A 25,678-nucleotide genomic window follows, 5' to 3' on the forward strand; every position below is an offset into this window, starting at 1 on the left:
ATATCAAGGTCTTAGAAGCACGGCTGTAGGATGCATATTGCATATGAGTCATATGAACGTGATCAGACAAGTGCCACAGGTGCACGACACTCTGAAAAGTGGATTCATAGTGGTGCAATTATACCCACGGGTGGTGTTGAATACCACATTGGCCGTACAGTTTACAGGCTACAGGTATATTCAAACTATACCGTAGGTCGCTTTCGAATAGTGTGTACTCCATACTTCGCTTTTTCTTAAAAATTGCTGATCAGCAGTGGAAGTAGTCTGAGAGCTTATACCCACTCGATTAAATGGTGCGACGGACATAACATACCTGGGGATATATAGGCCTACATTATATATTCAGTCCATTTCATATATCGTTTGATTTTCAATGTCATGACTTTATGGAGTTGACTGAGCTATACCAGAAATGTAGAAGTACAAACTTTCTGAGTTTTATTCATGTTCTATATAGACTTTGCGTAAATGTTTGGATCATCGGTGGATCAGAGATGGTCCAGAACCACCAGCACAAGCCTCGCTATTCGTCAGCGGTACCTCCGATTCTCCTGCACTGATTAGATGGTGGAATGGATACGGTGCGATGGTAGACTTCACTAACTCGAAGGCATCGGAATGGTACATTCGACAACATGCAACTGTACGTAAGGGATAGTTCATGAGATTATATATAGCCTATATCAGGGGTGAGCAATTGTTTTTCCCGGCGGGCCAAATGTGAAGCAGAAAATACGTTGGCGGGCTGAGACAAAATTTACACTATGTTCTGCGGCGTACAGATTTATTTCTAAATTTAAATCAGTGAATTACATTGTTAAATACATGTTGCTAAGCTAAGTGGATGCGGTAGTATTGGGCTGCATCCTTACTTAGCTCTGTGTGTTTTGGTCGAATAGCGTTGCTTATTTGCTCGCTTTGCTAGCAGGCTCGCATCAGCCAAGTGTATGTATTTACTGCATGGTTTTTCTCATAAAATGCCGACTCAAATTATATTCCTCAAACACGGAGACGTGCTCGGTACGCACTATAAACTAAAAAAAAACGATTCACGGCTGACTTCAGTACGCAGATAAATAGTGACCAAATCTTGTTGAACTGTCGGCCGCCTTTAGCCGCATTTTTCATTGCTTGGCATATCATCTTTTGTGAGTAGGGAGAGGATAGCCGCTAATCAGATGCAATGATTGCATTATATTGGGAATCAAGATTCGGAAATGTATGACGTAACAGTTTGAAGCACAGACCAGGCAACAAATGAGATTTGGACTTGAATATGGAAATTGACTCGTAACTTTGTTGGTTGCGGCTTAATTTGATATATTGGCTATATCTGGGACGAGGATCAGTTTATATAGTACTTTTTGTCTACAGATTAACATTAATAAATAGGTTTATAGCGTAAATGCCAAAGATTTGTTCGTGGGCCGCTCATGATAGCTTCGCGGGTCGCAGAATGACCATTGTCCAGATCTGGCCCACACAGGCCTATACTTACCCGTACCTAAGCCTAAAATATGTGTTTTCATTGGCGAATCTGGCGATTTTGTTTCCATAGGTCTCCCCCATTTAGTAGGGTACGCTGTCAAGGTTATTTAGTTCATTGGAATAAATATTACTGTATCCCGGTTATTTTATAATATGTTTCCGAAGTCGTGCTATGAGTTTACATTTTAATTGAACAAAGTTTACAGGTGAACGTAGTTCCATGAACGTGCATTTCCCATTGTATATCAAGTTGTAAGATAATCGTCTCTTCAGATTCTCAAGGATCTATCGATTGACTCCTTCAAATTCGACGCAGGAGAGGCTGAGTTTCTGCCTGTAACACGTGGCACCAAGGTAGGCGCGTAGAAGGTATCGTTTGCATTCGCTAAATCCCTTCTAGTTTTATTAAACTGTATAGGAGCGTGAATTGCGCGGGACTTTACTTTGATGCTACAAAATAAATCACACTTTAGCCTATACCTGACTAAAGGAGTAGCCTAGTATTTTTAAAACCAAACCCTATAAGCCTGCAAACCCCAATTCTTCCGATTGCTGTAGGATTTGGACCGAAATATTATATTTTCAGCGCGAAATTCACCATGCTTGCGACTTTTCCAAAGCGTATGTGGAATGTGTGTCGAAGTTCGGAGGCATGGTAGAAGTCAGGTCTGGATACAGAACCCAGAATTTGCCAATATTTGTGCGTATGATGGATAAATATTCCAACTGGAGGTAAAATGACCAATGACCATATATTTGATTTGACTCAAATTACTGTGATATACAAACACGGCTTATTAATGATAACGTTTCCAAACTTGGCTATAAATCCGGGTGCTGTAATTACTAGGGATGGTGTGAACATAGTGTCCTATATGGTGTCGACACAGGCAAATCTCACGCCTCAGTGAAATTGTATCACGTCACTATTTCCATTTGGCTACAGGCAATTTGACGGTCATTTTTGACCGGCTTGCCGAGCATCAAATTTGGTAAAACGGGTATCAATCGAAAGCTGACTCTGCACTGATTACGAAAATATTAATTTTATTCTGCTCGTGGCCCTGGAACCCCCACAATCAGCCTTGAATTTTCCATCGTTATGGAGATTGGCATTGAGACGCAACAATGCTGAACAATGCTGTCTGGCTCTTTTTCTCTTGAGTTACTCTCTCATTTCGTCAGACAGCATTGTTGCGTCCAAATGCCAATCTCCATAACAATGAAAAATTCGAGGCTGATTGTGGGAGTTCCAGGACTCGAGTCATTTTTTCAAGATACGGAAATGACTCGACTCGACTCGAGTCAGTCTGTGTATTGACTGGACTTGGACTCGAGTCATTCCGCATGACTCGAACCAAGTCATATGACTCGAGACTCAGACGGGCATGACCGATATTTCATTGTATTTTCGAAGAGAAGTAAAGTAACCACACTCTTGGGATTTCGTCTATTGGTATTGGTTCTTGAAAATGCGACCAGAAACTGCTTACAGTAAAGAAAATTAGTATATTATCAATTCGAACCATTCGATATCACCAAACTGAGCTATAAAAAGTGGGTTTAACAAAACTTTTACTGGAAACTGGGCAATCAACACAATGACTTGGACTCGGACTCGAGTCATAATACCATGACTTGGACTCGACCCGCTGCTTGATGACTTGGACTCGGACTTGACTCGGTGGTGAAGTGAAAATGACTCGACTTGACTCGAGTCAAAATTATAAAAGTGAGATTGACTTGTGACTCGTAGCCATGTGACTTGGTTACAACCCTGACAGTGACTTTCTACGAAATAAATACGTCTCTCCTAACAGTCTCGTTGCATGTATGAGCAAATGATTCGAACGGCAATAAGAGATCGGATTTCGACAATTCTGGTAATAACCGTAGAAATGTGTGAAATAGGTCTAGTACGTGTTATCAGGCACCGCCCTTCAAGATCGGTTTAATCAGCAAAAGCGGCTCAGAACGGTATGGCAATCATGGATCTATAACAAAAGGCTGGTCAATTACTCGCGCCAAAGCCATCCACTCTTGTCTTTTCCCCTCGACACAGGGTCGCCAGAGCTTTGCTCGCCTTGAAGCGCGATTGCGTGGTGTTTCGTGGTGCTCCCACTATAGGTGGGCGAATTTCAATTATGCCGCGAAGGCCATTGTCGTGCACGGTACCTTACCGTTGGCACATGTTAGTTCAGTTCTTCTCGGAGAACGGAGTCGCAGTTAAGCGCGATCGGACCAGCCTAATTCCTGCGAGTGGCTATTGGTATAAATATGCTTGATGATTTGGATTATATGATTTACGGTGAGCAATAGCAACACTGCAACACGTGTTATTTACCCTGTATGACATTTACACACCAGTCAACCTGAACGCTTGATTGACGGGCGAACAATGATTAAACGACCAGGAAGCAAACTTTGCAACGTCTGCCTCGAAGTCGCGTCGACAGTTGTTAACAGTTGTCATGCTGTACACACTCTGCACCGGAAAATAATAGCTCACAACTATACGCATTCACCAGTTACATTTACAATCTTTCTGTTACTGTTATTATTATTTTAGACACTATATTTACTTTTACCTCGGAGATATTTTCTGACCGGTCCGAGGTTCGGTATCAGTCACGCATCGTTGTGTGACGCAATGGTGAAGCTTAAAATATTTTTCTAGCATTACTATCAGCCCAGCTTCGCCGGATAGCATGGAGGCAGCGCCGTAACTTCCCCACCCCAACCTCCCAATTGAAGGGGGGGCGAGCTCGAAGGGGGCCCGAAATTATTTCGTGAATTAACATAAATTATAGAGTATTTTTTAAAAATTTGTGCAACTTTTTCAAAAATCTTTTGCGCTGGGCGCGATTTCAAGTTGCCCAATAAATTTGTTATTGGGTACTATTCCCTCCCAGAAAAAATGCGCGACATTTATAGAAATGGGCATATCGGCGTTGGCCATTACCGCGCCACGACGCGCCAAGACATATAAAGTTTTAGGCCATGTAATATGCGACTCAAAGAAGTGTGCCAGAACGATCGGCAGCGAGAAAACCTTGGCCGAAAGGGACTGCCCGTATACTGACCGAAAACTTCGTTATATATACCAAATACATATAGGTTTCATTGTCCATATGCGACTAAATGACTGGCGCCGAATGTTTCTGTCTTGACAATCTCAACCTCACAAGACAAATACCATCCCGCAGGGAAAAATTCTATGGCAATGAAGAAATACCAATTTGAAATCGTGTGAACTTTTACTTCAGCACGTTTGCGCGATTCGATATTTTTTGATATAGCAGACTCACGAAATAACATCATGTAACGAAGTTATACCAACGAGTCCGCCCACCCGAATATTTGTTTTAATTATTATTTACGGGTTTTACAGTTTCGAAGACACCTCACTCAGCTATACCGGTAAATATGAGTAGAGAGGACAAGAAATTCATAGCTATATATATGCAATTCTCGATCTTATTGACCGATTTATCATGAATTATCGAAAATTTTCGCGCCTCGCGCTGACTCACGAAATGGCACCACTATAATTTCGTGGCAAAAGCGAACAATGTGATTGGGGACGGTTTATCAACTTATGAAAGGCCATGACTCAAGTTTTTTAGGGGCCTGACGAAGTGCTGTTTCGTTCCTGCCAACGGGTATACATCTGGAGATGTTTAGTTATTATTGAGGGTTCCTATCTTTTCAAACACACCTCACTCAGCTCTACCGGTCAATCATATTACGTGAGCAGAGAAAGAGTAAAAATTAATAGCAATATATATGCAATTCCCCATGATATTGACCGTTTCAGTCATGAATTATACAAACTTCTCGCGCTTCGCGCGTTTAGGATAGAAAAGCTGACTCACTGAACGGACTCGCAATGCAGATGTAGCGGTAAACAGCGATTAGCCTGATGGGGATTTTTTGGGGCGAAGCCCCCCAGAAGTTAGGGTTATCACCCTATGGGGGCCCACGACCATCGTTTGGGAGGGGGGCTGACGAAGTGCTGTTACTGCCCTGCATGGAGGATAAAATGGTGGTGCAGACCAGATGACCTCACTTAAACGGTCGTATCGCATCTTCATCGTCAGAGCAGGCGAAACTAAATTTAAATCTCTCTCTCTCCCTCTTACCCTCTCTCCCTCTCTCTTAATATATATATATAATTATATATATTCACTAAATAAGTGTAGGATTTGGGAGTGTCAATGTATAGAAATTAAACATGGAACGGCAACGACCGATTTTGCAGCTTCGTTCCGCTTCGCCGAGGCTGGAGTGGAGAATTGTTTTGCGTAAGCGACTGTAGGATTTGTGGCAATCCAAAAGCTATCTTCCCGAGCGCAGAAATTACTGAATCTGGTCTTGATCGAAAGCTATTGTTGCACCGATTCCGAAAATATAAATTGAAATAATGATCAGGCACTGATCCACCTAGAATCCGCCCCCAAGTCTGAAATATCGGCATCGTTCAGAACAATCGGGTAACCGCAACACAATGGCCATAACAATGACCCGTTGCGATTCTCCGATTGTTCGAACAATTCCGATAATTCAGATTTGGAGGACGGATTCTAGGTGGATCAGTGCCTGATCAGTGATCATATTTTAATTTATATTTTTTGGAATCGGTGCAACAGTAGCTTTCGATCAAGGCCAGATTCAGTAATTTTTGCATTTGGGAAGATAGCTTTTGGATTGCCACAAATCCTGCAGTCGCTTACGCAAAACAATTCTCCACTCCAGCCTCGGCGAAGCGGAACGAAGCTGCAAAAGCGGTCGTTGCCGTTCCATGTTTAATTTCTATAGTCAATGTCTTGTCAGCTTCGGCGTCTAATTTACTTAATACAGTCCTACATGTAATTCATATTAGAAAAGCATACCTCAGCGCTCTTATTCAGTTCTCCTTTCTCCCTGGTCAGCATTCCAGGCGAGATTGGAGATCCACAATCTACAAGAATATGGTTACTCGCAACATAGACCATCGGTTCTTATAGGGATTGTGTGAACCTCTGAAAGGTTCATATGTTCGTGTGTACGCGAACCTTTTTGAAAGGGTCTGTGTGAACGCGGACGTGAACCTCATGACGTCACGTGACGTCATATTGCTAATTCCAACCCTCCGTTTAAGTGAAGTGATGGCCTATTTTAATGTACACAGAACCTACCAAGGTTCGTTTGTGAACGTGAACCTCCAAATTGCTGAGATTCACACACATCACGCTCACACCACCCCTAGTAATTGCAGTATTCAATTTTGGATCACACTGTACGCAAGTGCACTGTGTGTCAGTGTGTGGTGTTATATGAGTAGTTATGTAGATCGCTCGCGATTCGTAATTGTTTCTTATGGGTGCGGCGGTGAGGTGCCGAGAAACCGGGGGTGGCATGGTGACCCTTATGTCTTATGGCGGGGGTGGCATGGTGCCATTGTGTCTTATGGCTGCGGTGGCATGGTTACCTTTTCGGGTATAGGCTGCGGCGGTGAGGTGCCGTGAAAACTCGTGGTGGTGATGGCACCCTTTTACACCCCCTCTCGGCGGTGAGGTGCCATGTGTTCTTATGGATGCGGTGATGATGGCACCCTTTCGGGTATAGGCTGCGGCGGTGATGTGCCTGAAAACTCGTGGTCGTGACTCGCCTTTTTTGCTATGGGCTGCGGCGGTGATGCGCCATGTATTCTTACGCGATATGTGGTGACTCGCCATGTGTTCTTACGGGTGCAGTCGTGATTCGCACTTTCAGGCATCTCTCGCGTGGTGTTGAATAGTCACCAACAATAATCGCACAAACGGAAACGTGGCTTGCAAGAGGATTAAGCAGTGCGACCTATATTTCGAATGACCTGCGCGCTGAATTGTTTCACAGCCAACCGCGGTGGTCGTGACTCGCCTTTTTTACTATAGGTGGTGACGGTGATTCGCCTGTCGTGTATTCTTACGGGGTCTGTGGTGACTCGCCATGTGTTCTTATGGGTGCGGTCGCATGCGGCTATTGCGTCTTATGGCGGGGGTGGTGAGCGGTTATTGATGCTAACACGAAACCCGGGGTGGCGAGCGGCACTTATTTCTTATGGCGGCGGGTCTTATTTCTTATGGGTGCGGTCGTGATTCGTACTTTCGGTATAGACTGCGGGCGGCATGTCGTACTTTCAGCAAAAAAGGTGTGAAATAGTTTGCCAAGTCTAGGAATCACTTGCAAGGTAATATTTTGGTATTTAGTTTACCACAGAGACGGCGTAGACGGTGATTCGAATATCAACAATAACAACGCTCACGAATTAACACTTCAAATAGCTGTGAAATAGTTTGCAAAACCCCGCGATCGCTGACAAGATAATGTCTCGGTCATAACCATCTTTCACGACTTGGTGTCATAACCATACCGATCGCTCACGCGGTGAAATTTTAGTAATCAGTTTGTCACAGTACTTGATATCGCTGGTAAGATTTAACAAGTAACGAATAACAGACCGCGGTAACTTGAATAGCGACAAATTGTAACTTATTTCCGCTCTAACCCTAATCCTTTGTGAAGTGAACGCTTATTCAAAAGGGTGTGATATAATTTCAAAATCCAACAACCACTCACCCGATAATGCTTCAGACATAGCAATCCCTCATACCCGCTCACAAGGTAATATTTCGGTAATTAGTTTGTCACAGAACCGTCGCAGGTGGTGATTCGAAAACCAACAATTTGTCACTCGCCCGCGATCGCTATATGTTTCACGCCTCCAGAATAGTGGCTGACTTTAGTTGCGTGATAAGATCCATGAAAATATTCAATCAATGTGTTAGTTTATCAACTTGAAATGAAACTCACTACACAAATCAAGTCGATTCGTATCTTAATGTTTTAAATCGGTACAACTCTAATCCTTTGACAATTCCCTTGACGCGTTTTTGTTGAATCGAACGTAACCCGAATATTACTGACGCCGACTTTCAGCCGCATCGAATTATTCGCACATTCCGCCCCACTGTTTTCACACTTATAGATTCAATACCAACTATAACTCTACAAGAATCAAGAATCACAAGTATGTGCATTACACAGTTATTGTCTTTATTAACTTGAAATCAAACACTTAACAAAAACACGCAACTAATCATTTGGCAACTCTAGCATTACCAAAAAATTCCAGTATTGTTGATCGAAAATCCTCGAATCCGTATTATTAAGAATGTTATAGTACCGCATCGGAATCCATTCGCGGGATGTACTAAATGTAAATCCAGATAACCCAAAATGAAATATTTGGACTTTGACAAACATGACTACCAACTTTGATCCAGTCACATTTCAAGATCATACTTTGAAACAATACTTGAAACTTACAACTCTATTCACGACTGACTTTTCCGTTTATCAGTTAGAGTTTCAGTAAATACTATCGCGATATTTTAATGTGTTACTACACACAATAGAATCAATCAATGAAATAGCACCTGTTGTAAATATTTCTAACTTGACAACCACTTGTGCATACCGTGATCAAGTTGCGACGCGATGAGTTAAATCGGGATATTTCAATCTATTTATCGAAACCTTGAACAAACTATCAGGTTATTTTTTGTTGTAATCGAGTGAACGGAAATAGTATTACGTCTCAACATTTTAACATCTTCCCATACACAAAAGAGTAAAATACAAAAAAAAACTTGTCAAGTCAATCCGTTTGTAACTTACCCAACCAAAGCAAAAAGTATCCTTATGAAAAGTAGACAAGACTACGTGAGTAATCACCACAATCCAAAATCCAGAGCAAGTTCGGTTGCATTCATAGTCCACCAACTCGTATTTTTATTCCACTTTAAAAGTCGTTACTATTCCGCAAGACAAAGAAATTACTATGTGGTATATTTTGTAAGACAAAAGTAATTACTTCTCAGTGTCGGCGACTTGAGATTAACATAATATGTTTGAGTATACGAGATTTGATAGTCTGACCATCGTAGTTGAGAATTCATTTCTTACAATCGAACACAGGTGTTATATCAAAAGTTATCATACTGTAAACATAAGGATTGACACATTGATTTGACGTATGTAATAGTTGATCACGACTTGATTAATAAATTATTCGCGTTAATTAGACCCGCGTTGTGTTGAAAGTTATGACAGTAACAAACTTTTCGGAAACGTTGTTATTAACATATTGATTTGTAAAACTATACTTGTCTGAAATGTTCTTGATTTGGAAGATATTCCGTGTTGGTACAAATCACTCTGCGTATTGTGGATATCAGAAAATATTTTACAAATGTAACTGTTTCAGTACCCAAGACTAAAGATGAAACAACAATTTCGTTTTCTGATTAACAACCGGTACAATACTTTATCATCATATTCCGCGGTGAGAATTGAAACACTTTCGCGCATTACCCGGTGTCAAGATATCACACTAGGTGAATTGACATACCACCGCTAGAATAATACCTAATCCGTTCGCACCATTTCACATACTTTGATCATTACAAAAGTAAATTGTGATATGTTTGTTAGATGCATCCAATTCAGTTAGAAATGTCTGGTGCACAACAATCGTAATATCAAAAAAGTACTTGCTACACTGTTATTTGCTAAACGTGTTTTGCATTGTTGTTCATTTGTAGTATTGATTGAAATTGTTCTCGAACCCTCAAATAATAACTCCTGACATGAAACCAAGCCGCTGAAAGTCGTTACCATCACGAAGATACAATGTGTACGATGTTTGTCAAATGTATCCTACCTGGCCAACAGAAAACAATTTTCACTGACTCGAAATGAAACCAATGTGATGGTCTCCATTCGATATTTTGTTTGTGTCAAATACTTTGCAATGAACACATTCGCGTGGTTGAGCTTTACATCATCAAGCTGTTATTTGTAAATCAAGATTTCAGTAAACTTGTAAATGTATCGTTTAACTAACCGACATTTAGTGATTGGGGAACATACCAGACGATACACATCCATCTCCGAAATACTGCATTGATCTTAATTTCCATCATCGTGATAATCGAAGTACATTTCTTTCGAATTCGTAACAACCGACTACGACACGATAAATTTTTGACAAGTTATGCTTAGAAGATTGATTGCATATCGCGAAAAAAATAATATACCTCTCATATTGATACTGTTACTCCATTGATCGATATTTTCAAACGAGTAAAATTTATTACTTGAGTTTCTCCGCTTAATGTAAATGAAAACTCAGCCGTCTTTTAACATCACAAAGACATTGATAAAAAGTAGGCAATCAAACACAACACTTTGTACGACACTAATTATTGTTCCACACATCTCATTTCATACTAAGTGTATACGAAAGATATTCACGACACATGAAAATATTCCCATGCTACAAACCTGTACAATGATTGGTGGTGCTTTCAAACTGTTTCGATATCACAAGAACTTTATTGTCTGAACGGGTGTTCATGTATCTTAATAACCAACACAGAAATAGTACTAACAGAAACAGCAGAGTTGTTTACACAAAAGTTTGTATATGTACACAGCATGCGAATACCATGTGTAAGTCTAGCACAATTGCGGTATCCATCCGAGTTTAGTTAACACAAATTTATTACAACGGAGTCACGTAAACTTTCGTGAAAGAAAAGCATACTCACTCCTAGAGGGTTATGTCAATGCCATAGCAGTTCCCCAACAACAAAGTATATATGTTTTCTAGTCACGGTCCTTACATCTTTCACATAGATCAATCGACTTTGCTAACGAAAAGTGCTGAGTCATCACATGATCGCTCTCACAACAAAACAGCTAGTAGATATTATCATTCAAAATATTCCTAACCCTTTACACACCAGTAACAAATCATACAACGAATACGTTTTGTGGGTCGAATTGTTGTTCAGTGTCAAGTCTACCTGTTGAAACGTACATTAAAACAACACAGTCACAATTAAATTAAAACCACGAATCTATTTTCATTTCCTCGCAAACTGTCACATACAGAAAAATAAATTTAATTTCCCAAAACATACTTGTAACCAATCGTTTTCATTAAACGCACAACACCATAATAGTATTCACTTTCTACAACATAGACATTCCGCTGTAGTCAAGAAATATTTTTAATAGTCAAAATCATCGACTTCTGTTTACGGTGTTAGTGTGTGCATGTCATACATGTGGGCCCGTATTAAAATGGACACGACACGACTGACTGTAAGGAGATAGAAGTCTATCGCATAGATTTACATGTGGTCTTCGCTACGGTTCCAAAAAACGAATCATCTCTTTTGCATTGATCTAGACCGAGCAAGTTAGTTAATGACCATGATTGTGTTTGTCATATGCGAATGATAGGGTTACTGTCAAATCTACATACAACAACCTTCTGACGATCATAATAGCAATTTCATTTTCCACCCCTTCATAATTGTACAACTCGGTAACTACGTTTAACAAGACCAAACACACTACCAGCGTTGAACACAAGATACCTACCCAAGTAAAAATATCATTCTGGTTTGGACAACTGACGTTTACCTGTGTAAAATTATCATTTTCACTTGGAGGTCCACCGTTACCTAACTAAAATACCATTGTCCTTTGGAGATTTATCGTTTACCCAGTGTAACAATCCCCTTTTCACTTGGAAATCTATTTTTGCCCTGGATAACAAACCCCTTTTCACTTGGAAATCTATTTTTGCCCTGGATAACAAACCTTTTTCACTTGGGAATATATTTTTTCTTTGGGTAACAAACCTTTTTCACTTGGGAATATATTTTTTCTTTGGGTAACAAACCTTTTTCACTTGGAAATATATTTTTTCTCTTGGTAACAAACCTTTTTCACTTGGAAATATATTTTTTCTCTGGGTAACAAACCTTTTTCACTTGGAAATATATTTTTTCTCTAGGTAACAAACCTTTTTTACTTGGAAATATATTTTTTCTCTGAGCAACAAACCATTTTCACTTGGCGGGTCGTCGTTTACCTTAGTAAAAATATCATTTTCCTTTGGAGATCCGGCGTTTACCTAGTGTAACAATAAATTTTCTCTTGGTCATCTAGCTTTTCCTAGAGTAACAAAACCATTTTCATTTTGAAATCTGACAAACACACCTGACAATTTGGTATTTGTTGTATTGACGATAGTTTGAAATAGATTACAACGAACAGTGACGGAAATATACACGGACTACCGGTTACAGAGTATACCTCCATCAGTCGTATCACATCAATATCATCGGTTAACCACATACAATATACTCTGGTACACAGAAATGTATGTTTCGGAAAATTGGACAATAGGCTTCGATAGTTCTGTGATGTCCGGGTTCGTGCTTTGGATTTTCCAGAGTCAAAATGTCTGAATAAAACACCTCCTCGACGATGGTTGGTATGTGGAAAACGGTTGGATTTATGTTCCCCATCGCGCTAACAACACCTGGTTACTTGTGAGAGTTTCCTCGGGTCTGTTTACTATATTGTGTCTTTACTGGTCAATACATGTCGCTCCAGTCAGCTGAAACCGGGTCACCAATATGAGAAAGTGTGGGGGCCGGATCCGGATATTCACTCATGACCCAACGACCGATATTCAAGTAAACATGTTACAGACCGTGTTTTGTCTCCATGAAAAATACCAACCATCACATCAAGTACGTTACGATTGTTCACAAGTATTCGCGTAAACCAGGTGTACATACAATGTGTCGGTGTACAAACATCACGGGACACAAATTCATGTTCTCAAACCTCATCATGCGACGACTCTGTACATTCAATGTGGGCATAGATGACACATGGTATGATACAACGAACAGGGCATTCTGCGTACCGATATATTCTCAGTCAAATATGCGAACCATACACAACCATATACCCTGATTTTCGCTGAATATCCACAACACCAACAAATCTGTACATTTCTTTTCCCTCAACATCGATGATAGAGTTGTCATCCCAATGTATCAATCGAGTGTATGGTTCATCAGGTGTAAAATTCAAATCAAATGTCACCAAGGTATCGTTTTTCATTTTCAATATTTCCACCGCTGCATCTTGTCTGTGTCGTAAAACCACGGTGTGGGGCCAGAGGAATCTATGGAACGTTACGCGTAGTCCCATATTTACTCGTGGATATGGTCAGGCAACGACAACGTTTTCTCAATTGTCTTTGAGGGTACACCGTTTCAACAAGTAGCTGGATCAACTAGACCAAAAGTTTCCAACCGCGGTTTATGTTGACCTGTAGAATTACGAGACAGCGCCCTCTTGTGGCGTGATTAACACGAAATCAGTCTTCGACTCGCAGAGATTCACCTTGGATTACATTATCAAATCGTAATCGAACTCGAGATTCACACACACACACAGAGTCCATGTTTACGATTTCAATGCGGAGTCACTGCTCACGATGTTTATCTGTAGTCGTTATGTGGGAGTAGCGACATCTGACATATTCATCGCGTGAAAGATTGATAACGATGGTGAACGCCAAATACATTATGTCGGGTGAAACACTGCGGTCTCAGCAAAATAGTGCGCAGGTTATGACCAACAACGCTCAGGGATTGAGTGAGTTACGCAACACGATTATATCGAGGTCTTGATCACGATGCAAGTCTACTTGAGAATCCGTACAATCTTGCAAAATCAAGGTGTGAACCCGTGAAAGGGTTGTACTCGTGTGAGATTGATTTTTCACAAGTTGGGTGGAGGTCGGTTCATACTGAGATCATGTTACGTCCAAATATGGCTGCCTGCTTGTCTCCAAGTCATCTATGCCCACATTGAATGTACAGAGTCGTCGCATGATGAGGTTTGAGAACATGAATTTGTGTCCCGTGATGTTTGTACACCGACACATTGTATGTACACCTGGTTTACGCGAATACTTGTGAACAATCGTAACGTACTTGATGTGATGGTTGGTATTTTTCATGGAGACAAAACACGGTCTGTAACATGTTTACTTGAATATCGGTCGTTGGGTCATGAGTGAATATCCGGATCCGGCCCCCACACTTTCTCATATTGGTGACCCGGTTTCAGCTGACTGGAGCGACATGTATTGACCAGTAAAGACACAATATAGTAAACAGACCCGAGGAAACTCTCACAAGTAACCAGGTGTTGTTAGCGCGATGGGGAACATAAATCCAACCGTTTTCCACATACCAACCATCGTCGAGGAGGTGTTTTATTCAGACATTTTGACTCTGGAAAATCCAAAGCACGAACCCGGACATCACAGAACTATCGAAGCCTATTGTCCAATTTTCTGAAACATACATTTCTGTGTACCAGAGTATATTGTATGTGGTTAACCGATGATATTGATGTGATACGACTGATGGAGGTATACTCTGTAACCGGTAGTCCGTGTATATTTCCGTCACTGTTCGTTGTAATCTATTTCAAACTATCGTCAATACAACAAATACCAAATTGTCAGGTGTGTTTGTCAGATTTCAAAATGAAAATGGTTTTGTTACTCTAGGAAAAGCTAGATGACCAAGAGAAAATTTATTGTTACACTAGGTAAACGCCGGATCTCCAAAGGAAAATGATATTTTTACTAAGGTAAACGACGACCCGCCAAGTGAAAATGGTTTGTTGCTCAGAGAAAAAATATATTTCCAAGTGAAAAAGGTTTGTTACCTAGAGAAAAAATATATTTCCAAGTGAAAAAGGTTTGTTACCCAGAGAAAAAATATATTTCCAAGTGAAAAAGGTTTGTTACCAAGAGAAAAAATATATTTCCAAGTGAAAAAGGTTTGTTACCCAAAGAAAAAATATATTCCCAAGTGAAAAAGGTTTGTTACCCAAAGAAAAAATATATTCCCAAGTGAAAAAGGTTTGTTATCCAGGGCAAAAATAGATTTCCAAGTGAAAAGGGGTTTGTTATCCAGGGCAAAAATAGATTTCCAAGTGAAAAGGGGATTGTTACACTGGGTAAACGATAAATCTCCAAAGGACAATGGTATTTTAGTTAGGTAACGGTGGACCTCCAAGTGAAAATGATAATTTTACACAGGTAAACGTCAGTTGTCCAAACCAGAATGATATTTTTACTTGGGTAGGTATCTTGTGTTCAACGCTGGTAGTGTGTTTGGTCTTGTTAAACGTAGTTACCGAGTTGTACAATTATGAAGGGGTGGAAAATGAAATTGCTATTATGATCGTCAGAAGGTTGTTGTATGTAGATTTGACAGTAACCCTATCATTCGCATATGACAAACACAATCATGGTCATTAACTAACTTGCTCGGTCTAGATCAATGCAAAAGAGATGATTCGTTTTTTGGAACCGTAGCGAAGACCACATGTAAATCTATGCGATAGACTTCTATCTCCTTACAGTCAGTCGTGTCGTGTCCATTTTAATACGGGCCCACATGTATGACATGCACACACTAACACCGTAAACAGAAGTCGATGATTTTGACTATTAAAAATATTTCTTGACTACAGCGGAATGTCTATGTTGTAGAAAGTGAATACTATTATGGTGTTGTGCGTTTAATGAAAACGATTGGTTACAAGTATGTTTTGGGAAATTAAATTTATTTTTCTGTATGTGACAGTTTGCGAGGAAATGAAAATAGATTCGTGGTTTTAATTTAATTGTGACTGTGTTGTTTTAATGTACGTTTCAACAGGTAGACTTGACACTGAACAACAATTCGACCCACAAAACGTATTCGTTGTATGATTTGTTACTGGTGTGTAAAGGGTTAGGAATATTTTGAATGATAATATCTACTAGCTGTTTTGTTGTGAGAGCGATCATGTGATGACTCAGCACTTTTCGTTAGCAAAGTCGATTGATCTATGTGAAAGATGTAAGGACCGTGACTAGAAAACATATATACTTTGTTGTTGGGGAACTGCTATGGCATTGACATAACCCTCTAGGAGTGAGTATGCTTTTCTTTCACGAAAGTTTACGTGACTCCGTTGTAATAAATTTGTGTTAACTAAACTCGGATGGATACCGCAATTGTGCTAGACTTACACATGGTATTCGCATGCTGTGTACATATACAAACTTTTGTGTAAACAACTCTGCTGTTTCTGTTAGTACTATTTCTGTGTTGGTTATTAAGATACATGAACACCCGTTCAGACAATAAAGTTCTTGTGATATCGAAACAGTTTGAAAGCACCACCAATCATTGTACAGGTTTGTAGCATGGGAATATTTTCATGTGTCGTGAATATCTTTCGTATACACTTAGTATGAAATGAGATGTGTGGAACAATAATTAGTGTCGTACAAAGTGTTGTGTTTGATTGCCTACTTTTTATCAATGTCTTTGTGATGTTAAAAGACGGCTGAGTTTTCATTTACATTAAGCGGAGAAACTCAAGTAATAAATTTTACTCGTTTGAAAATATCGATCAATGGAGTAACAGTATCAATATGAGAGGTATATTATTTTTTTCGCGATATGCAATCAATCTTCTAAGCATAACTTGTCAAAAATTTATCGTGTCGTAGTCGGTTGTTACGAATTCGAAAGAAATGTACTTCGATTATCACGATGATGGAAATTAAGATCAATGCAGTATTTCGGAGATGGATGTGTATCGTCTGGTATGTTCCCCAATCACTAAATGTCGGTTAGTTAAACGATACATTTACAAGTTTACTGAAATCTTGATTTACAAATAACAGCTTGATGATGTAAAGCTCAACCACGCGAATGTGTTCATTGCAAAGTATTTGACACAAACAAAATATCGAATGGAGACCATCACATTGGTTTCATTTCGAGTCAGTGAAAATTGTTTTCTGTTGGCCAGGTAGGATACATTTGACAAACATCGTACACATTGTATCTTCGTGATGGTAACGACTTTCAGCGGCTTGGTTTCATGTCAGGAGTTATTATTTGAGGGTTCGAGAACAATTTCAATCAATACTACAAATGAACAACAATGCAAAACACGTTTAGCAAATAACAGTGTAGCAAGTACTTTTTTGATATTACGATTGTTGTGCACCAGACATTTCTAACTGAATTGGATGCATCTAACAAACATATCACAATTTACTTTTGTAATGATCAAAGTATGTGAAATGGTGCGAACGGATTAGGTATTATTCTAGCGGTGGTATGTCAATTCACCTAGTGTGATATCTTGACACCGGGTAATGCGCGAAAGTGTTTCAATTCTCACCGCGGAATATGATGATAAAGTATTGTACCGGTTGTTAATCAGAAAACGAAATTGTTGTTTCATCTTTAGTCTTGGGTACTGAAACAGTTACATTTGTAAAATATTTTCTGATATCCACAATACGCAGAGTGATTTGTACCAACACGGAATATCTTCCAAATCAAGAACATTTCAGACAAGTATAGTTTTACAAATCAATATGTTAATAACAACGTTTCCGAAAAGTTTGTTACTGTCATAACTTTCAACACAACGCGGGTCTAATTAACGCGAATAATTTATTAATCAAGTCGTGATCAACTATTACATACGTCAAATCAATGTGTCAATCCTTATGTTTACAGTATGATAACTTTTGATATAACACCTGTGTTCGATTGTAAGAAATGAATTCTCAACTACGATGGTCAGACTATCAAATCTCGTATACTCAAACATATTATGTTAATCTCAAGTCGCCGACACTGAGAAGTAATTACTTTTGTCTTACAAAATATACCACATAGTAATTTCTTTGTCTTGCGGAATAGTAACGACTTTTAAAGTGGAATAAAAATACGAGTTGGTGGACTATGAATGCAACCGAACTTGCTCTGGATTTTGGATTGTGGTGATTACTCACGTAGTCTTGTCTACTTTTCATAAGGATACTTTTTGCTTTGGTTGGGTAAGTTACAAACGGATTGACTTGACAAGTTTTTTTTTGTATTTTACTCTTTTGTGTATGGGAAGATGTTAAAATGTTGAGACGTAATACTATTTCCGTTCACTCGATTACAACAAAAAATAACCTGATAGTTTGTTCAAGGTTTCGATAAATAGATTGAAATATCCCGATTTAACTCATCGCGTCGCAACTTGATCACGGTATGCACAAGTGGTTGTCAAGTTAGAAATATTTACAACAGGTGCTATTTCATTGATTGATTCTATTGTGTGTAGTAACACATTAAAATATCGCGATAGTATTTACTGAAACTCTAACTGATAAACGGAAAAGTCAGTCGTGAATAGAGTTGTAAGTTTCAAGTATTGTTTCAAAGTATGATCTTGAAATGTGACTGGATCAAAGTTGGTAGTCATGTTTGTCAAAGTCCAAATATTTCATTTTGGGTTATCTGGATTTACATTTAGTACATCCCGCGAATGGATTCCGATGCGGTACTATAACATTCTTAATAATACGGATTCGAGGATTTTCGATCAACAATACTGGAATTTTTTGGTAATGCTAGAGTTGCCAAATGATTAGTTGCGTGTTTTTGTTAAGTGTTTGATTTCAAGTTAATAAAGACAATAACTGTGTAATGCACATACTTGTGATTCTTGATTCTTGTAGAGTTATAGTTGGTATTGAATCTATAAGTGTGAAAACAGTCGGGCGGAATGTGCGAATAATTCGATGCGGCTGAAAGTCGGCGTCAGTAATATTCGGGTTACGTTCGATTCAACAAAAACGCGTCAAGGGAATTGTCAAAGGATTAGAGTTGTACCGATTTAAAACATTAAGATACGAATCGACTTGATTTGTGTAGTGAGTTTCATTTCAAGTTGATAAACTAACACATTGATTGAATATTTTCATGGATCTTATCACGCAACTAAAGTCAGCCACTATTCTGGAGGCGTGAAACATATAGCGATCGCGGGCGAGTGACAAATTGTTGGTTTTCGAATCACCACCTGCGACGGTTCTGTGACAAACTAATTACCGAAATATTACCTTGTGAGCGGGTATGAGGGATTGCTATGTCTGAAGCATTATCGGGTGAGTGGTTGTTGGATTTTGAAATTATATCACACCCTTTTGAATAAGCGTTCACTTCACAAAGGATTAGGGTTAGAGCGGAAATAAGTTACAATTTGTCGCTATTCAAGTTACCGCGGTCTGTTATTCGTTACTTGTTAAATCTTACCAGCGATATCAAGTACTGTGACAAACTGATTACTAAAATTTCACCGCGTGAGCGATCGGTATGGTTATGACACCAAGTCGTGAAAGATGGTTATGACCGAGACATTATCTTGTCAGCGATCGCGGGGTTTTGCAAACTATTTCACAGCTATTTGAAGTGTTAATTCGTGAGCGTTGTTATTGTTGATATTCGAATCACCGTCTACGCCGTCTCTGTGGTAAACTAAATACCAAAATATTACCTTGCAAGTGATTCCTAGACTTGGCAAACTATTTCACACCTTTTTTGCTGAAAGTACGACATGCCGCCCGCAGTCTATACCGAAAGTACGAATCACGACCGCACCCATAAGAAATAAGACCCGCCGCCATAAGAAATAAGTGCCGCTCGCCACCCCGGGTTTCGTGTTAGCATCAATAACCGCTCACCACCCCCGCCATAAGACGCAATAGCCGCATGCGACCGCACCCATAAGAACACATGGCGAGTCACCACAGACCCCGTAAGAATACACGACAGGCGAATCACCGTCACCACCTATAGTAAAAAAGGCGAGTCACGACCACCGCGGTTGGCTGTGAAACAATTCAGCGCGCAGGTCATTCGAAATATAGGTCGCACTGCTTAATCCTCTTGCAAGCCACGTTTCCGTTTGTGCGATTATTGTTGGTGACTATTCAACACCACGCGAGAGATGCCTGAAAGTGCGAATCACGACTGCACCCGTAAGAACACATGGCGAGTCACCACATATCGCGTAAGAATACATGGCGCATCACCGCCGCAGCCCATAGCAAAAAAGGCGAGTCACGACCACGAGTTTTCAGGCACATCACCGCCGCAGCCTATACCCGAAAGGGTGCCATCATCACCGCATCCATAAGAACACATGGCACCTCACCGCCGAGAGGGGGTGTAAAAGGGTGCCATCACCACCACGAGTTTTCACGGCACCTCACCGCCGCAGCCTATACCCGAAAAGGTAACCATGCCACCGCAGCCATAAGACACAATGGCACCATGCCACCCCCGCCATAAGACATAAGGGTCACCATGCCACCCCCGGTTTCTCGGCACCTCACCGCCGCACCCATAAGAAACAATTACGAATCGCGAGCGATCTACATAACTACTTATATGATTGTGCGTCGCAACGCCACCAATCAAGTTTTTCAGGCTAAAATCTGCTTCGTGTTAGTGCACTAGTGTTGAAGAAGCAGGCTAGCCTGCGTCTTCTTACATGATGAGATTAGATAATTTTCGTAATCATGCAGCTATACCAACGGATTGAGAAGTCTGATACCAACCTGCTTGACGCTCGGAATTGTTGGCTATCCATTCATATTGCCGGATATGATTGGTGGAAATGCATATGGCGGAAGCCTTCCTACCAAAGAATTATATATTCGATGGATCGAGATCACAGCATTTATGCCATCAATGCAATTTTCTGTCGTCCCATGGCAGTACGACGATGAAACTGTAACTCGGATCGCAAAGAAATATGTCGACCTGCACGCTTCATACGTAACTCCAATTGTATTGAGGTAAGTCGTGCGTACAAGGACAGCTGCATTTCCTGCGATAGAAGGTTATTACGAAATAAGTTTTATCGCGCAACCGATGGACTGAAACCCTCAGTCGCGTGCCGACCACCGACCCAAATGACAGGAGTACAAAAATTCCGCGCTGATCATTGTCATTCGTGCAGATATGCCAAGCTGTCAACAATCGAGCATGGAAGTCCGATAGTGAGACCGTTATGGTGGGTGAATCGTGAAGACTCGGTGACATATACTGTGGGCGATGAGTTCCTTATTGGAGATGAGGTTCTAGTTGCACCGATTGTGCACGAAGGAACGACTTCTAGGGATATTTATCTTCCTGGTCCAGAAGGGTGGAAATGGAAAGATCAAAGAACGGGAGAGGTAAGTTATAACGACGTGGCTACTATAGTGTCAATTGTCGCTTAATTGCACCTTCTGAATTTAACAAAGTTTCTTCAAAAGTCTCCGTAGCTTTCACATATCACTTGTCCGAAACGAGTTGTATAGGCTACGTTTAAACAGTTCGTTATAACACTTGCACCACTCTGACGCTATACGCTAGGGCAGTGGTGTCAAACATACGGCCCGCGAATCAATTCTGGGTATATTGAAACATGCGTATATTATCCAGCACATTTGTACCAGATGTAAAGTTTTTTTTTATGAAATATTGCCATTAAGTGATCCCTCAAGACAGCCAATGTCGAGCAAGTCCCTCGGCCACACACACCCGACTGCGGTGCTCGTGTATCACTCTATAGTTACCACTAGGAACAAGTCGGTGACTTTGCACCGAATTTTGAGATGGCAAAAAGTGTACACTGAGTTCGTGGGAAAATGGACCAAACGTAGACCAAGCGAAAACCCCAATGCGGTACCTACGCAGTTTACATGGAGAATATATTGGTTTAAAAAAACATAATTCAAATATCTGTGGTAGCACTGCGGTGTCACATACAACTCAAAAGGTCCCCAGACCCCATACAAACCCGAATCGCGATTTAATAATAAGAATACAAATTCCCACGTCCGCGTTTACATCTCTTGTCTTCTTCACTCCTCATACGCAGACCAGATTACGACTAAAGCAAAGGGAGCCTGCCAAATTATATCGTCGTTAGAGCCATTGTTTTAGCGGTTTATATCTGCATTCAATCAATCATTGTGTTTTTATCAATTCCATTGTTCGCGAATAAAGGTATCTTGCTAGAATAAAACCTCTATGATCCGTGGCACAATCACAATGTAATATACTATTATCTATATATACTTGAAATAAAGTATTCAGGTGAAAAGATAGGGCATGAAGTAATATTTTGAAATCAGTTGACTGGTGCGGCCGGCGAACGATTTGAAGGTTTGAATCCGGCCCGCGGCGCGATTTGAGTTTGACACCCCTGCGCTAGGGTTACCATATTCTGGAATCGGGAAGGAGGACACTTTTCACAAATCATAAAAGCTAGTTTACCGATATTTGAAAAGTGCTGATTTTGACTTATTTAGTGGAAATTTTGTTGTGTTGACTAAAAAAAAAAAGATAATCACTTTGACTCAACTCCCGAATGACCCGCTCTAACGACCCCGTCACGCATTTCGCGTTATTTATGTTGATGTGCTGTTGACCCTGTACATTTAGTATGAAGGACATCTAGCAACCCTACGCTAGCCCAAACTAGACCATGAACTCCCTCCCTCACCATACAAAAATACGTCCCACACTTCTAAATAAATTTAAATTTTGATGTTTTATTCCTCTAGTACTAACTAATAGAAAAGCGCCCAAATTATTGCTCTCTGGAAATGAGATATATAATTCTAATGTATCTAGCGGACCGGGCGCGGGGGGAGGGGGGTAGCGTAGTGATGACAATAAACGTATACCCAGGCTGCCTCCTCCCCCACGTTGCTGTTCCTTACGGCGACAAAAAAGCCCAGAAAAATGCCCGATGAAAGGACGCACTCACAAGAAATGGAAAGTGCAAGAACGAGCCACGGAATAGAGTTTAACATCGAAAAAGAACTGTAACATCGAGCCCTAGGTCGAGGTCGATGCCAGTTTAAGATAACGCAACTGGTCGTTCGGCATTCTCCTATTTGTTTATTACGTCGCATTGTGTATTATCGCATTGTACATTGTGCGTGTCGTGATCAGATGAAAACGTAATCTGACGAATATTGATTAATGACCGACAGAAAATGTGTCACGGACCGGCGTTCGAGGATCACTGGTGTATCGAATCTTGGGTGTATTTGACCCGATCGTATTCTGCACTGGTCCGATAACACCATACTGTTTCAGATCTACTCATCGTCACAGTGGCTTTCAGACTACGAGATTCCTCTGGAGGAGATTGCGTTCTTCAGCGCCATCAAGCCCCCAGAAAATGACGCATAAAGAAACGGAATTTGCATGAGTCACGTGATCATACTGGTGTTGATTTGAATTTATTGGAGCTTGAATAGTGGGGGTTATATAATTCCAATAAAATACTTGTGTCGGAATATATCCGAAACCAATACTGACGATTGGGTTTGTTGAGCAGTAAGAAATTTACGCAGAAATTTGTTTAACAAGTTTGATCACTGATACGAGACAAAAGTGGTGAGAATATTGCAAACGATGACATGATTTACCCTGATAAATCGATTGTATTACTACGTCCACTGCAGAGGGCTCAGTACAGGACTACTTGCTTTTTCAGAGCATTCAAGTAGGTTTTGCATACTTGCAGTACTCACTCAGAAGGTAATGTTTTCTACATGAACAGTGAACACTTATCTAGGAAAAACAACCTTCTGCTTACAATTTCGATATCGATATGTATAAACTAGTTTTGGGATCAGTTTGTATCACTCTTATGAGTGAAATTGGTATAAGAACTAAGTACATGAATATCCCTGTACCACGGCAACAGAATATAGTTTCAAAATTAGCACCTATTTTTCGTGTCGACAGTCAAATGTCGTGAAGATAGACTACATCCGCGTCAGCGGTGTCTTACAAAAGCCTAGAGGTGGGCCGTGCTATAAGTCGGCAGTTACGGAAAATAAGAAGAATATCGGCCTGGTGTAAATGACCATGGTAGTCGACAAACACCATGAATACCCCAAGAACAAACAAACAGACTACATCATTCTATTTCGAACGTGGCCACTTCTTGATTACCACTAAAAGTATGCGACCCCTCGAACAAATCTACTCTTTAAACTATACTTAATTGAGTAGGCCTAGGCCTACTTTTCAGGCTGTAATTTCCCATTGAAGTAGTTTTGTGATGTCTTGGAAATCGCTCCATCTTGTAATTGAGTAGAGATTTAGTGCATTATTATTCGTCCTCTATTTGAGTAGCAATTGACCATTTTGACAATCGAACCTCTGGTCCGTTTTGACTCGCCAGTATTTCATCCCGCCATGTTGTCTGTCTTTTGTCTCGTGCACTGGAGTTGTATATGCTCGACGTGACAGAATTCTCGACAATGCGACCGCGCTCGTGTAAAGATACGCACAACAGGCAGGTTTGTTTTTGTGAACTGCTTTGTTGTAGTATGACACTCTCCCATGGCTTGTAATTACTCAACTCGTTACTTCGTGTGTTGGGTCGACTTGTACTCGAGTCATTATGCATGACTGGACCAAGTAATTTGATTGCAGACATTTCTATTTATGACTTGATACAAGAATCGTGCACCAGGACTGATAATTGATAAATAGGCCTAGAAACAGTTTAAATAAATTTCTTAAGAGTGAAAAAACTGAGCATTTATGAATGCGAGGCCTTCGATATCGCCCAAAAACTTCAAAAAGTAAGTTGGACATGACTTGAACTCAATAATGAATAGTGAACAAAATTACTTTTACTCGCACTCGAGTCTCGACATTATGACTCGGTGCATGGTGAGTTGTAAATGACTCGAATAGGAGTAGAAACTATAAAAGTAAGATTGACTTGTGACTCGGAACTGTGTGAGGTTGGCTACAACCCTGCACTCGCGCATTTTGATTGGTGGCTGGCCACTGATTCCTAACTGCCAACAGCTTGAGAATGATTCATTGTACCCCATCATCCATGGTTAGACACCTTTACTTAGGGTTACCATATTTTGGAAATCTAAAAAGAGGACACTTTTTTCAGAAATTTGAGACTTGCAAAACCGGAGAAGAATTCTCAAAAATCGGTGAATTTTTCCCACTTTGTGATCGGTTGACTAAAAAAAGGGCAATTTTCACGCTCAGAGCCCAAAATACCGTTTCTTCCTCCACATTGCCGGGTGGTTGACTAAAAAAAAAGGTCAACTTTTCGCCCAGCCGGAGCGTCACTTCTGTGCTAATTTACGGCGTACTCGTATTCTGCTCTAAATATGACCTAAATTTTCAGAAGAGGACAAAATCTTAAAAAAGAGGACAAAAAGGCGTCCTCCGAGGACACTTTCAAAAAAGGGGACAAATCCTCTTAAAAGAGGACGTATGGTAACCCTACCTTTACTTACGTCCACTTTTCCATCTGTAATCGGACGTATTAATAAGCACCGTCCTCTATTTGCTTGTTGTAAATA

At 40.3% G+C, this 25,678-nt stretch overlaps 1 protein-coding gene across 1 annotated transcript in view; it reads left to right on the forward strand.

Moving 5' to 3' along the window:
* LOC145452197 (alpha-galactosidase MYORG-like) overlaps positions 1–23,648 on the forward strand; it is a 28,127-nt gene extending 4,479 nt beyond the window's left edge. Inside the window, exons 6-11 of the mRNA XM_080330422.1 lie at positions 461–646; positions 1,765–1,845; positions 2,078–2,223; positions 20,852–21,124; positions 21,289–21,505; positions 23,424–23,648. Coding sequence (XP_080186548.1) covers positions 461–646; positions 1,765–1,845; positions 2,078–2,223; positions 20,852–21,124; positions 21,289–21,505; positions 23,424–23,519 — 999 coding nt within the window. The 3' untranslated portion in view covers positions 23,520–23,648. The remainder of the gene's footprint in view (positions 1–460; positions 647–1,764; positions 1,846–2,077; positions 2,224–20,851; positions 21,125–21,288; positions 21,506–23,423) is intronic.
* Positions 23,649–25,678: the final 2,030 nt, after the last annotated feature.

Source organism: Botryllus schlosseri, chromosome 12 (genome assembly GCF_051294905.1).
Source record: "Botryllus schlosseri isolate E-star chromosome 12, Bs_hap1, whole genome shotgun sequence".
In the NCBI taxonomy this organism is placed as follows: domain Eukaryota; kingdom Metazoa; phylum Chordata; class Ascidiacea; order Stolidobranchia; family Styelidae; genus Botryllus; species Botryllus schlosseri.